Source organism: Thermobia domestica, chromosome 8 (genome assembly GCF_964235325.1).
Source record: "Thermobia domestica chromosome 8, izTheDome1.hap1.1, whole genome shotgun sequence".
Taxonomy (NCBI): domain Eukaryota; kingdom Metazoa; phylum Arthropoda; class Insecta; order Zygentoma; family Lepismatidae; genus Thermobia; species Thermobia domestica.
In genome coordinates, this window is record NC_137461.1 from 232,639,741 (window position 1) to 232,655,083 (window position 15,343).

Sequence of the window (15,343 nt, forward strand, 5' to 3'; positions counted from 1 at the left end):
CAAATTAAATAGCTCACTCAAATGCATTACTTCGTTTAATTGATTTTGTGTTGACACAAATTATAAGTCCTTTGTTTATTTGAATACTCCAAAATGGTGCAATTTTTTGTTTTTCTCGGTGGTACAAAACTAAATACTCCATTGTTTATTTGAGTAGTAAAATTATAAAATAGTCCTTCTTCGCCTTTTGCTCAGCCATTTCTCATTGGTACAAAATTGAATAGGTCACTTAAATTTATTCTTTCGTATATTTAAATATTCAGCTAGTTCATTTTTTCTCGTTGGTATAAAAAGTAGAACATCGAAATTATTCTTTCGTTACAGAAATTATGAACTTGTTAAAATGATCCTTCTTCGGGTTTTTCTGATTGATACAAAAATAGAACATTTCAGTATTTCAAAAGTTACATAATGGTCAATTTTCGTTTGTTTAAACAGTACATAATGAGCTAGTTAAAGTAGCTCTTCTTCTCTTTTCCAGTTGGTACAAAAGAAAATAATCCACCTAAATTTTATTCATTCTTCACTTATTTTTTTCTGGTATTCCTTTGTTTATTGGAGTAATACAAAATGGTATAAAATGGCATTTCTCGTTGTTACAAAATTTATCCTTTCGTTTGTTTAAATAATACAAGATGATTTAAAATTCTCAGCTAGTTAAAATGGCATATCTTTGCTTTTCTTCTGATTGGTACAAAAATAAAATAGACCACTGAAATTTGTTCCCTCTATTATTTGAATAGCACAAAAAGGTATAAAATGACCCTTCTTTGATTTTCTTGTGATTGGTACAAAAATAAAATTTCGTTTATTTGGGTAGTACAAAATTGTATAGAAATATTGAACCTTCTTCATTTTTCTTGGTTTTTACAAAGATAAATACTCCATCCAAATTTGAGTAAAATAATCCATGTTCGCTTTCTCAAATGTAGCCCTTCGTTTTGCTTAAATAATACATAGCTAGTTAATATGGCATATCTTTGCTTTCTTTCTTGTTAATCCATTTGAATAGCCCAAAAAGGTACAGAAAGTCTGCGCTAGATAAAATTGTGTTCCTTTGATTTCTTTCTCATTAATACAAAAGTAAATAAGCCACTCAAATTTATTCCTTCTTCACTTCTCTCTGCTTGGTACAAAACTGAATAGGTCACACAGGCTTTGTTTAAAGTTATTAAAGCTTAAATATTTGACCTTTGACCTCGATAGTCAGCACTTTTGGAACATGTAATAGTTGATGACGTATTACTAGATTTGGAAACAGCACCTCAATACGTTACTCTGTTTAAGAGTTATTTGCGTTTAAATATTTTGACCTTTGACCTCGATGATCATTATTTTGGAACTTGCACTGGTTGATGACCAATTACTAAATGTGGAAACACCATCTCAATATGTGGCTCCGTTTACAAACTATTAGGTTTTAAGTATTTTGACCTTTGACCTCGATGGTCATTATTTTGGAACTTGTAGTAGTTGATGATCTATTACTAGATTTGGAAACAGCACCTCAATACATTGCTCCGTTTTCGAGTTATTAGGTTTTAAGTATATTGACCTTTGACCTCGATAGTCATTATTTTGGAACTTGTAGTAGTTGATGATCTATTACTAGATTTGGAAACACCACCTCAATACGTTGCTTCGTTTTCGAGTTATTGGGTTTTATGTATTTTGACCTTTGACCTCGATGGTCATTATTTTTGGAACTTGTAGTATTTGATGACCAATTACTAAATGTGGAAAGAGCATCTCATTATGTGGCTCCGTTTACAAACTATTAGGTTTTAAGTATTTTGACCTTTGACCTCGATGGTCACTATTTTGGAACTTGCACTAGTTGATGACCTATTACTAGATTTGGAAACAGCACCTCAATACGTTGCTTCGTTTTCGAGTTATTGGGTTTTAAGTATTTTGACCTTTGACCTCGATGACCACTAATTTTGGGACTTGTAGTACCTGATGATCTATTGCTAAATGTGGAAACACCACCTCAATACGTTGCTTCGTTTTCGAGTTATTGGGTTTTTAAGTGTCATACAAAGGGCGTATCCCACATAAACTATAAGACCCAGGTAAAAATAAGTATGATATTCGTAATCAGCATGTCCGAAAACCCCCATATGCCGAGTTTCATCCAAATCGGTTCAAAGAGCGTATCGAATCGCGTATCGAATCGCTAGGTATTCATTGTCTTAAAATAGGGGTTGAAAAAAATTTTTTATGTAATTTCTGCTATGGTAAAATAGGGGTTGGAAAAGTAATTATAAAAGTGAACGAGTCCACCCCTAAAATGGAAGTTGTTGTGTGTTACGTAGTCTCAGTGTAATTTCTGCTATGTTCAATTAGGGGTGGAGAAAATGAATACACCCCCTGTGCTATGTCCGCCATGTTTCGTAGTCTCTGTCATGTTGAAATAGGGGTTGGAAAATATGCTCATAAAAGGGAATAAATTCACCCCTAAAATGGAGGTGGTTGTGTTTATTATCTGCTCTGCTATGTGTTCATAACTGCTATGTTACATACTCTTATGCTAAGGGGTTGAAAACGAATACACCTCTGCTATGTGTTCGTAGTCTTATGCTATGTTAAAATAGGGGTTGGAAAATATGCTCATAAAAGAGAACGAGTCCACCCCTAGAATGCTGTGTGTTCATAGTCTCAGTGTAATTTCTGCTATGTTAAAATAAGGGTTGGAAAATAAGCCATGCTCTTTTATTAGCTGTGCTATGTATTATCTGTTCTGCTGTGTGTTCATAGTCTCAGTGTAATTTCTGCTATGTTAAAATAAGGGTTGAAAAATATGCTCATAAAAGGGAATGAATACACCCTTGTTATGTTAGGTACTCTTATGTGTTATCTGTTTTTCTATGTGTTCGTAATTTCTGCTATGTTAAAATAGGGGTTGAAAAATATGCTCATAAAAGAGAATGAATACACCCTTGTTATGTTACGTAATCTTATGTGTTATCTGCTCTGCTGTGTGTTACGTAGTCTTGTGTGTTATATGCTTTGCTATGTGTTCGTAATTTTATGTGTTATCTGCTATGTTAAAACAGGGTTGAAAAATATGCTCATAAAAGAGAACGAGTACACCCTTGTTATGTTACGTACTCTTATGTGTTATCTGTTCTGCTGTGTGTTTCATATTCTTATCCGTTATCTGTTCTTCTGTTATGTTCTGCTATGTGTTCGTAGGGGTTGGAAAATATGCTCATAAAAGGGAACAAGTTCACCCCCTAAAACTGCTGTGTGTTACGTACTCTTATGTTCCGTTGTGTGTTCGTAAGGGTTGGAAAATATGCTCATAAAAGGGAACGAGTTCACCCCCTAAAATGTGCTCGTAAAAGAGAACGAATACACCCCCTAAAAGTGCTCATAAAAGGGAATAAATTCACCCCTAAAATGGAGGTCGTAAAAGACCGTGGGCTCACGGTGTACGATGGTCAATTTCCCAGGGGCTCCTGAATTGATTGATGTTGGCCAATGCTGTTCCAGATCGATCCATTTTCTACTACTGACGAGGTTGAGATTTAGAAGCTGTGTTTCAAAATGTTACAGCTTAAAACTTCAAGAAGGAAGTGATCGTTATATGCTTAGGGTTACCATATTTCCCGATTTTAGCCGGTACCACCTGATTTTCAGGTTCTATATTCGTCCCCTGCTTAATAATCTCTTAATCACGAAAAACACCTGCTTCTTTTTTGGATTGGAGAAATATTGTTTTGCAACACCTGCTCACAACGCAGTTGTTGAAAGAATATTTTCCTTGCTAAATGTCCAGTGGACAAATGACAGAAACAAGATGAACGTAGAAACTGTCAAATTACTACTAATAGTTTTGTACAATATGAAAGACGTATCATGCATAGAATTTTATGATAATATTTTATGCAACCGAAATTTTGTAAAGAAAGGTAGAGGGAGTGAAACATATGTAAAAAATGTGGCATAATTATATTACACATTTTGGATCAACACATGAATACTAATGTATGATCTCATGATTGCGGATTTCTTTGATGACCGTTCTGTCCAATTCAGCTGAACAAGTCTATGTTTTTACCTAGTTTATACATTAATCTGGCCTTTATGTATTTTGTTTAGATTAGATTCATTATTAATATTTTTTTTAAAAAATATTTATGCTGTAAATAGCAATGTTTAAAAATGATTAGAAATTTTAGAAGCGATAGACCAAGATTCCTACATATGTTTCAGCTTTCTTATGATAAAAGTTTAGAAATTATTTTGTTTCTTAGAGAGGATAACCGTATAAACACTATGTCACCATGTCATATATATGTTTTTTTTTTTCTTTTTGAATACTTGCCTCAATACTTACGGTTTAGAATCTCTCGCTTTTAATTTTAAAATATGGCAACCCTACATATACTACATTCTGGATTTCGTTACGGAGGTAACATGTCACAACTAGCTTTACACACTCTAGGGCCTTACGCAGAGTCGTTCTGATGCGTGATTAGTGCTGTACTAAAGAGTTCGACAAATGTTTCCTGCAGTATTCAAGGCTTTACTATGACGTTAATCATGGGCCAAACGACTCTGCATAAGGCCCTAAGTGTGTAGTTTTACTCAGTGCATTTTTTAAGACATCGCTACTGGGTATCCAGGCACAAAAGGGCCCTTGACACACATAGCAAAATTGAAACGCACAGTGATTTTTTAAAGTGCATTTTTGCATAATGTACACTTTTGAAATAATGACATACAAAATAACGTATTTGTCAGACTTCTGCTAACCGTTTCGTTTCCAATTCAACACGTCGCCATCAATACAGGAGCGAACATTTTCTTTTTTACATTTTGGCTCATATCCGCCTTCAGTCCGGTACTTAAAGATAACACCTTCCTATCATAATTGGATATTTTCCTTCATTTATTTATTTATTTTTTATCTATAGTTTTAAGTTGGACTTAGACAGGACAACGACAAAGAAACGCGATTGATACAGATGGAGACGATACAAAACACACAATACAAGACACAAATTACTCAACAAGGAAATAATAATACGTGAACTTGACTAAATAATTCCCTAATGAAATCATTTTATGTGTATAGGTATGTATTCAATACTAAATATTACTACCAATACTTTATTTTTTTTTTAAAAGAAACAATGTATTCAAAAATTTATTTTTATGTTTTAAATCTTATCAATGTTTTAAATCAAAGCATGTAAGCCTTTTTATTAATGGTTCCACTTCTGCTATAATTTTTACACTTTAAATCTTAATCTATTTCACATTGTTTGGTTTCTCTCCTGTTTTAAAGTTATTCCACTTGTAATTGGTAAATTTCTAGTATTATTCTCACACTTCAATTGCATTGCTTGGTTTCTTACATGTTTAGAACATAAGTAAGTTTCTTATCTGGTTATCATAGGTTTGACGGAGGCATTAATATCATAAGCAGTCTTAGCACCTCTATTACTGTTACGGCAATTTATACATGATCTACCATCACCGAATAAAGGACATTGACTGATTACCAAAGAAAAAAGAAAAATTTCTGGCAATATTTAAGAAAGCTCGCGCTGAAGAAAAAACGGAAAAATACCAGTGAATATAATCCGAGTATTAGAGATTCTATAATAATATCTGAGTATAAGGGAAAAAAGGGATGGGCACAAAGGTAACTAGCGACAGATTTAGAAAAAATATTTTGGTGTGGGCTTCTCTTAGAAATACTTCGTGTTTAGAAATCACAAAATTTTAGAGGAGGGCTTGAAGGTTATGAGTAACACTTGATTCGTTTTCTATAGACATTCTAAAATTTAGTAGGGGCTCAGCCCCCTTCCCAGCCAGTGTAAATCCGCCACTGAAGATAACTGTGCAACAAAGAGGGTCAAAAATTGTTAAAAAAAGCGCTTTGTATTTGCTAGACAATACCTTACTTTCTTACAAGTTTGTGCCATCTATTAATTATGTAAGAAACTTTGCTGAACAAATATTAATTACCGATATTGCCCATAACAGACTCGAAATGATTACTTGCCAGAAAATGATAGGCCAGGATAAAACAGGTTAGGTTAAAGCAGGAGCGTCATTTGGGGAGGGCAGGAGGGGGCAATTGCACCCCCCAAGAGTTTGCAGAGTACACATTCTTTAATACATTGTCTACTAATATACTAGTACAAAACGTGAAAGTCTATGTCGGTGGTGCTCTTGCCCCCCTCAAGCGAAGTCTGAAATGACACCCTTTGTTAAAGAGAACAACCTTTGAGAAGACTGGAATTGGGCGATTATGAGAATTGGGAATCTCTGGAAAGCAAACCAAGTAATTCTAGTAATTTTATTGTCAAACACTCTTCCAGTAGTTTAAAGATTTATGAAGTGCACTGGGTATCCAAACTGTTGGGCCTGGGTATCCATTTGGATACAAAAAGGTAGCTTAAAAAATGCCCTGGTTTCACTATACGGATCCATAGTATAAGTAATAGTAGTAGTAGTAGTAGTAGTAGTAGTAGTAGGAGGAGGAGGAGGAGGAGGAGTAAGTAGTGGTAGTAGTAGGAACGGGTAGTAGGAGTAGGAGTAAGTAGTAGTAGTAAAAGTTGGAGTAGGAGTAAGGTCGTAGGAGTACGAGTAGGATGTTGCTGTCATCTGGACGGTAGCACTCTTTTCTGATGACGATTTCTGAGAACTTGAGAAATATGTCCTCCTCTCGTGTCACAGCTTCCTATGATAAACATTTTACGAACTAGAAATGCATGTACAATTAGCTTATGGAAAATTACGTGCATTTGAGGTTAGACTTTAATTTCTATATTTAAACGAAAATACGCACATCACTGGTAATTGCACACCATATTTCCATTACATATGCACTACTCTATTAAAATATTATTAGAAATTTCTTCTATAAAATTTATAAATCTATGGATCCGTATAGTAATACTGCACCGACCCTAAGTACTGACTCTAATAGCAATTTTTTCACCTTGACTCAAATCGTTAAGGAATAAGGCCAATGATGAGAAATTACTCGCACGAAAATCATCGTTATGCGGTTGGCATCCCTGTTGATTATAAATGTGTCTGTCTGTAAAGTTATGTTCTGTGCCTAAACCCTAAAAATAACATGGGAAAAATATGTTTTCGGTTGACTGAGGCTGCTTATGGAACATTTAGTATATATACTAAATCTATGGAAAAAAAGGAAAGAAAAAGATACAGTGTATACCAGTAATGAGAAGAGAAAGTGCGTTGTGTTCGAAATGTAGGCCTGTTAAGTTTTGAGCACGTGAAAGAAGCTGGCAGCAATTATGTAGGGTAAAGTTCCGTAGTTGGCATATCCCTTTAATGAATCAGAATTTGTAAAAGTTATGTGTATAGGGTCTGATTAGTTAATTATATTCAAAAAGAAACATTACAAGAAGTCAATCAAAAAGTAAAAGCTATAAAATAATTTCATGTCTTGTAGTGGACAAGAATCAATGACAGGTTATCATTCCCACTGTCAATTTCATTAATCTTTCACAAATTAAAAGTACTAATATTTCATTATTCTCTTCAGTACTTAAAAAATAATGCAATACACACTTAAAAAAACACTCAATAATGTAAAATCCAGAGAATCCTCCCCGCGTTCGATAGGAAGAGAAGGTATATCGTCAATATCGCCCTTAACATGTATTACCGGGTACCTCACATCGCAAACATACAGTCACATGCATCGTTACATTAACATACATCCTCACCGAGCAGACGGTGCTATGAAATTTTGGCATACTTCAGTAAATGCTTAGCAGAAGGGTCCGTTAAAAAAAAAAAAAAAAAAAAAATGGAAGATGATATTTGAACCTAACGAAAACTAAACTAGCGCAATATTATTAGAAATAAGCGAAATTCGAACATTTCGTCTGAGATTCTGCTGGACCCGTACACTAACATAAACTAACCTAATGTAAACAGAAACAATATTTAGCAGAGCATGCACTAAATGAGAAGCTTATTACTTGCAAATCGACTTAAGGAGGGCCGAATATAAATGCAGTGTAGACGTATGGCATAAAAGCTACTGTGCATAAAACACAAACTAACTTGTGTTAAGTAGCCGCAGAAGAGCCTGAGTGCTAGTTAACCAAGTAAGGGCAGAAGTGCAATGAGTGAGCCCGAGCGGAAGGAAGGGGGTGCGTCCGCAGGGAATAGGCGCGTCAGAGACGGTGCTTGCGCATAAAAGAGGATAGTTAAGAGCACACACACATACAGTACTATCACTCGAAATTCATTTTAATATGCTTTGCACTGACAGTAATTGTATTCACACTCTCATTTCTTCATGAAAAAGGAGTGTGTTTAGCAAAAACACAAAATTCACAGAAGAAATGGATGATGCAAGTACTTAGATGTAATATAACGTAACCAAATCTTACCAAACCTAACTTAAATTAACCTTAACTAACGTAATGTTAGTAGAAATAAGCGAAATTATGTTATTTTTTGGAAAATTATGTTGGGTCCCTATACTAACATAATATAACATAAACTAATCGAACCTCACCTAATACGAATTGAAATTACCAAAATCGTAACATTAATTAGAAAAAAGAGCTAGACCCTTTCAGCTAAACATAGGCCACGAAAAATGTTTCAGATTGTATTTTACCTATAACTTTTCTGTTTGGTAGAACCGTCTCCTTGATCCCCCCCCCCAAAAAAAAATCAGTATGTGTCAATTGGGTATTTAATCATTCTTACTAAAGAGAGGGAAGGAGTAAAAATTGGTTAATAAAAACTAGTGTAATACGTTTTCGGAACAGTCAATAATGAACTTAGTGACCAGCGAAACAACACAATTAAAGACCTGAAGTAAATTAAGATTTAAGTTCCATTTGAACAGTTTGGAGATAATGATGTTTTTCCTTGAGAAATTATGGTGTGCACATACGCCTCACACATTCTATTGGCGATGATCTGGACTACTACGCACAGGTTTGGCGCTTAGATCCGAATACACTTAAACTGGCTTGGCTCATAGACCATCATTCCGGTTATAATTCGAAATTTCAGAAAATGGCACTTGGATCGAAATTTATTTCAGGTCTTCAATTAAGTCCACTAATAAGATACGAAGTGTAATTCTATTTCAGTTTTAGGGTGCTTGTGTAAAACTATTGCTTATTGTTACAAAGAACATACTTAAATGTGCTTATTTACGTAGTTGGCATATTTTGTACAGAATATTACGAAAGTAGTTCCATGACTTTGGCGTGCGAAGTTCATAATTGTTATATAGATAAGTAAAAGCAGTAGTCAAAATGGAAAATGAGAAATGCTAGTATATTTTTGTACTCCAACATTCAACTATACTCTTCAACAAGGCACAAAATTTCAAAGCCAGACGCACTCGCCAAATCAGAAATGATGATCGCCAATATCTCCCATATACAAATTATGAGAGCCCCCCACCCCACCGGGGGCTTTGCTTTGACAAAGAGAAAGATTACATCAGGGCATATAATTTTAAAAACAGACAATTAAATTCAGGATAATCAATTTGAATTGGACAACTCATATACATGTTAAAAAATATTTTACTCTAAGACTTCATGTTTGTGTAACACTCTCTCTCACTCTGCACTGAAATACCAGTTGTCGATTGCAGTTTTCGGATCAAAGTCCTTAAGTGAAGGGCCACTGATGGAAATTGTGAGCAAATCATCCAGTGTGTCAGTCTTAAGTGGATTCATGTAGGCAGTCTTAACTCTATTGAGACTGCTGAAGCCTCTCTCACATGAAGCAGTACTCACAGGTAAAACTGCACAAAATGTGACCATTTCAATTGAGTGTTGGGAAAGGAGGTACGAATTGCTACGTTGTGAAGACTTTGCTTCCCATGTTCCTAGTGAAGACTTCACACTCCGTGTTTTCTCCCACTCAGTGACAATTATTTTTGTGCGAAACATAAACTGCGCAGCCCTATGAGTTTAGGTAGAAATCATTCCTACTGAAGACTGGTCGCCAGCTCTAAATTTTTAGTCGCCGATGGCGACCTGGCGAGGCGACTGGGAATTTTGCGCCCTTCTCTTCAATGTAGTGTCGACATTATTTTTGCTCGTATGATATTAATAATAATAATAGTAATGTGATAGAACTTTGGCTTTTCATTCGGGAGATCCTGCGAACGAATGTCAGGACGGTTGTCTTGACTGGAGTTGTCCATGATTTATCCTCAGCTAAACCATGTAAATGCCTAATGATACCTTGAATGTGGGCCCGTGCCAAAATCCTTCCTCATGTAACTTGGTGCGCCTCTGCGGTAACCCAGCCCAATAAAATATTAAAGAATTGTTTTCTAAAGGATATTAAGCATTTCATTTTGTGATATAAATAAACAATATAATTATTCTCACATTTTTTCTTAAGAATCTCTGAAGAAGTCGATCGGAATTAGCGCCAATTTAGTGCTTCCTAACAGCTTCTAATGCAGGGGATTTTTTTTTTTTTTTCGTTTTCTTCTTACAGATTTGAGATTGACTTGCTCTAATATTTGCATAGAATGTTCCTAAGTCAATCCATGAACGGGAAAGATTCCTAGGGTTTTCGAGTGGTGGTCAGTTGGTTTTCGAAAACACTATGTGTAACGCAAGCTTATGTAACCCACAATACTTGAGGGAAGCGCAAACAAAAACTGTGCTTAGGGAATGCAAAATCTTTTTTTTTTTTTTTTTTTTTTTTTAAATATGTACCGTGTCCTGCGAAAACGAACTAAGCGCCACTTTCATACTTTTGAGAAAATTACGTTTAAAGGTTGATGTCCAGCATTAGTGTAGCCGTAATCAAAAGTGAAATTATGTTTCTTTTTTTGGAAAGGTGTTGATTTTCTTCTCTTTTCGATTGTGCAAAACGTTCTATTGCTTATCAGGAACCAATCGTCGCATTTACGTGGATTTTAAAAATTTGGCGCTTAGTTCACTTTTGCATAACACGGTACATATGTTCTGGTATAAAAAATGAAACAATTACTTATATAAATTTAATTGATGGTAGAAACTAGAAAATTTTAATAGAAGATTTAACTATTTAAAATTGTAATCTGTATGTTCACATTCCCTTGCTTGCGTAACTAGTGGGTTATTTTCTTGTATGAACACTTGCCCCGTCAGTGACTCCTTCTAAGGACATAGCCTAATACGTTCGCGATATATATGTAGAAGTCTTCCACCATCAGACAATTTTATATTATTAATTACTTTGATTCTCAGAAGGAAATCACACCTCCTATCCTGAAAGAGAGACAAATACAGGTTTAAAATCTGTACTTACCACACAATCTAATGAAAAAGGATCAAGAAAAAGAAATAATAGTAATAACAGTAATCCTCTTTTCCTGGGATTGAACACAATATGACTTTTATTCTTGTTTATAAACCTACCCTACAAATGAGGGTTGGCTGGTTTAAACCACCTGGTTTTTTCAAAAAAGAAAAAAGTTTAAACCAAAAAACTAACTCCGGTATATTATTCGTGTTATAGTATGACCTAAATTCCCCATTCATTACTCAAACAGATTATACTACAAAAGCAACTTTTGTTTTACACCTAGGAGTGAGAATTTATGTTGTGTCTTATTTTTTACTATAAGCAATGTTTTACGTTGTGTAGTTTATACCAACATGAAATTAATGTTATCAGCATATGAATTGGCTGACAGCCTTTACATCGGTAGAAGAGCCACCATGTCGTGTGATTATTTGTACTAAAAACATGTTTCTTACAATTATGCTCATTTAAATTTGAGAGAATGCATAAACTTCCTTAAATAAGCTTTCCTTCACATTTCTCAACTAATTCATGTAAAGTCTCTGTTTTTAATAACTGTTTTTCTATTCCTTCGGGTATATTCACAATTGTTAAGACTTGTCGTTCTTCAGATTGCAAATATTGACGTCTAGTTTAGCGCATGCATAATAACACAGAATGATACTTTCGTTTTACGACTATTTACCCGTATGTTGTTCACACTACAATGTGTATTGTGCATGCAACTATAAAAAGGACAGGGGCGGCTGTGACTCAATGGCAGAATGTTCACCTCTGGTACATGGGGTCCTTGGTTCGATGCCAGCTCGCGTCAAGTGAACTTTGTGGTGGACAAACACCGTGTGCTTAGGTTTTCCCGGTTCCTCCCATTTTCTTCACTCCACCATTTCATTCATTCGTCATCACCGTCTTCTTTAGCTTAGCCGGCATAACCATGGAACGTAAAACTTTTTCATTTCAGGTTTTTTTTTTTTTTTTTTTTTTTTTTTTTTTTGTGAAAAGAACAACTATATATGTTTTACACTGTATATAATACTTTCCTCATATGATTCTGATACATAAGAGGTAATTCTAATATGGCTTGTTTACCAAGAATTGTTTCCAATGACTATATGGCAAGTTTAAACTATAATTTTATGTTTATGATGACTTTATTCGTTTTTAGACAGCGAATTACCATGTATGGAGTTCTCTTTCCTTGCTTTCTTGTCTATCTTCACGGACAGTTGATGTGTTGTATTAGTTTTTGTTTTCGTACTTTTTTACCTTATACACTTCAGTAGTATATCATTATTGCCACCAAAACAAGATTCAGTACACACCACACTGTCCATTCCTTGATAATTTCAGTCCTTGAGATTTGTGTACACATAAAAATCGACATTTTTACAAACTGAACACCCGAGTTTTTCGTTTAGAATAACTATCAATATGTTTTCTTTTAATTTCTGTAACATTGTACTTTCGTCCATTTAATTTAATCTAATAACACTAGGAATCATCATAATTTCTGACTCATTAAACGATCAAGATTATAAGCACTAAAACCAAACGATATATTGAACTTCTTTTAACACGATTAAGTTGACACAAAACATACTACTAAAAGACGAGGTAAGAATATACTTAATACACAGTAAAAATCACGTATTAATTTGAAATAGAGGGTGGAAAATTCCCTACCTCCCAAAACGTATGCGAAATGGTAAGAACATCAGTATCCTACTTATCATGTTTATTTACATACAAGTATAAACTTCGCACACCAGTCACGGAACTAAGTACTTTATTAAAATTACGTTCAAAGTATGCCAACTACGGCATTAGTAAACCTATTATTTAGGTATGTTCCTTATGTATTAGGCCTAACCAAGCAGCTTAAAAATGCAGTAGGTGAGTTACTTTTCGCATCTTATTATAGCGCTCGTAATAATGTGCATCGACTTAGAGTATACAGTTCGGCGTTATATTGTGAAATGGTATTATGGCGGAAGTGAAATAAGCAGCGAAAGCCCATCCGTGTAATGTATACAAAGGCTGTTAATAATGTGAAAAGAAAACGAGCAATGTGATCCAGAAAAAAAAAAAAAAAAAAAAAAAAGTCAAAGGGTGTATTACAAAATTAAATAGGTTAAATACGAACTCTCTGAATGTGACACAAACATTTTAGAATATTTTGCTAAAGAAACAGAGAAAATTGACGTGAACATATACGAAAATGATTATAACATTATAGAAGAACATGAGTGAATGAGAAATGAATTTCAAGTGCTATATGAACAGTTTTTTAAATCGCAGGATGGCAAAATCAAGGTAAGTTCAGTAGTAGTTCGTGCAAGAAGTCTGATCTATCAAAATTTAGAGCTTAAGGTGTTTAGAAGACAAGTTATTTAATTCTGGTTTTGTGTGGAGAGTTTAAAAGTGTACATGAGGATAAGAACAAGTTGATCAAGAGGACAAGTTCCAGTACTGGTTGATACTATAAGGACCTGAGTCATAAAAGTAGTTCCTACAGCAAAGAGATACAGGGTGTCCGGAATGGGACTGACGGTTTTCAAAAGTATATAATTTTAATATAAGCAGAGATACAGAAAAAAAAAAAAAAATAAATAAAGGAGAACTCAAAAAGTTTATTTGGTCGTACTTCCAAGTCATTCTAACTCAATGTGACTCCACGTGAGCTCCATTTGTAACTCTTACAATATCTAGCCTGAACTCAATCTCTCTCTACGTATCTGTAACATCTAAGGTGTTACTGAAGCAATCACATTCCTAATTCGGTTCTTCAGTTCATCAAGGTTACACACCTTTTCACCAGAATACACAAGGTTCTTTCACGTACTCCCACAGGAAGAAGTCCCGGGGGGGGGGGGTAACATCAGGAGAGCGTGGGGGCACCTAATTGGCCCATCACAACCTATCCAACGGCCAGGAAATTCAGTGTCAAGGTACTCCCTCACTTGTAGGCTCCAATGTGGCTCCATTTGCAATATCACTTGAGGTTGCAAATGTTGTAACTAGGGAACAGCGAAGTTTTGAAGCATGTCTAAAAACACATTTCCTGTTATGGTTTACTCTATGAAAAAGAAGGGACCTGTAACTGCATTATGTGTTAAAGCACACCAAACATTCAATTTGGGACGACTGTCTTTAGAATGTTCTATGTACGCATGCGGATTCTCAGATCCCCATATCCTAACATTGTGTCTGTCAACACAGCCAGACAAGTGAAAAGTTGCCTAATTAGAGAAAACAACGTTCTATAAGAAATTATGGTCATAATCAATCCTGTGCAGAATTTCAGTAGCAACTGTTGCCCTCTGTGGCTTATCGTTGGGCTTAATTTCTTGCAACAATTGCACCTTTTACGCGCGCAATCGTAATCGTTTGTGTATCACATCGTGCACAGTTAACTTTGGAATTGCCAATTGCTTGCTGGCTGCGCGAATTGACTTCCTCGGGCTACGTGAGAAACACTCTCTTATTGCTTCCACATTTTCTTCTGACACACGCGATTTACCACCGCTGTGTTATTTCACTACACTCCCCGTTGATAAAAATTGATCCTTCCACGCCTGAATACTGTTGCATGATGGAGGATCCTTGTGGTAAACACGTCGAAAGTTTCGTTGAACTTGAACATTTTCTGTCTCTGTAAACCACCACACACATTGCGCCTTTTCGACTGTCGACGCCATTTCTGTTTATTATCGACAACTACGCCGTCACCGGTAGTTGTTCGAGTATGAAAATTGGTTGAACAAAACTTTTTGAGTTTTCCTTCAATATGAATGTTTTTTCTTCTGTATCTCTGACCATATTGAAACTATACCCTTTTAAAAACCGTCAGTCCCATTCCGGACACCCTGTATATGACAAGGTGATTGAAAGTTTAATAGCAAGTCTGGACAATAACTGTTACGTTTAATTTTACATCACAGAATAGTCAGATATTGTAACTCAAAATGTCTCGAACCAATCCAACAAATCAATTCTTCCCTGTTTGTACAAAAAAATAGAATGAAACTTGATAACATTATAATCAGTTTCCAAG

The 15,343-nt window shown here is 35.0% G+C and overlaps 1 protein-coding gene across 6 annotated transcripts in view; it reads left to right on the forward strand.

Annotated features, from left to right (window-relative positions):
- The window catches only part of LOC145693489 (uncharacterized), a 156,407-nt gene that overhangs the window by 89,865 nt on the left and 51,199 nt on the right, over positions 1-15,343 (forward strand). Inside the window, exons 1-2 of one of the 6 annotated variants that reach the window (XM_081769536.1) lie at positions 7,042-7,296; positions 13,211-13,602. The exons of 4 other annotated variants lie outside the window; for them this stretch is intronic. In XM_081769536.1, the coding sequence (XP_081625662.1) occupies positions 13,547-13,602 (56 nt within the window). In that variant the 5' untranslated portion in view covers positions 7,042-7,296; positions 13,211-13,546. Of the gene's footprint in view, positions 1-7,041; positions 7,297-13,210; positions 13,603-15,343 lie in introns of those variants that run through there. One more of the 6 variants, XM_081769537.1, reaches the window with a different exon arrangement.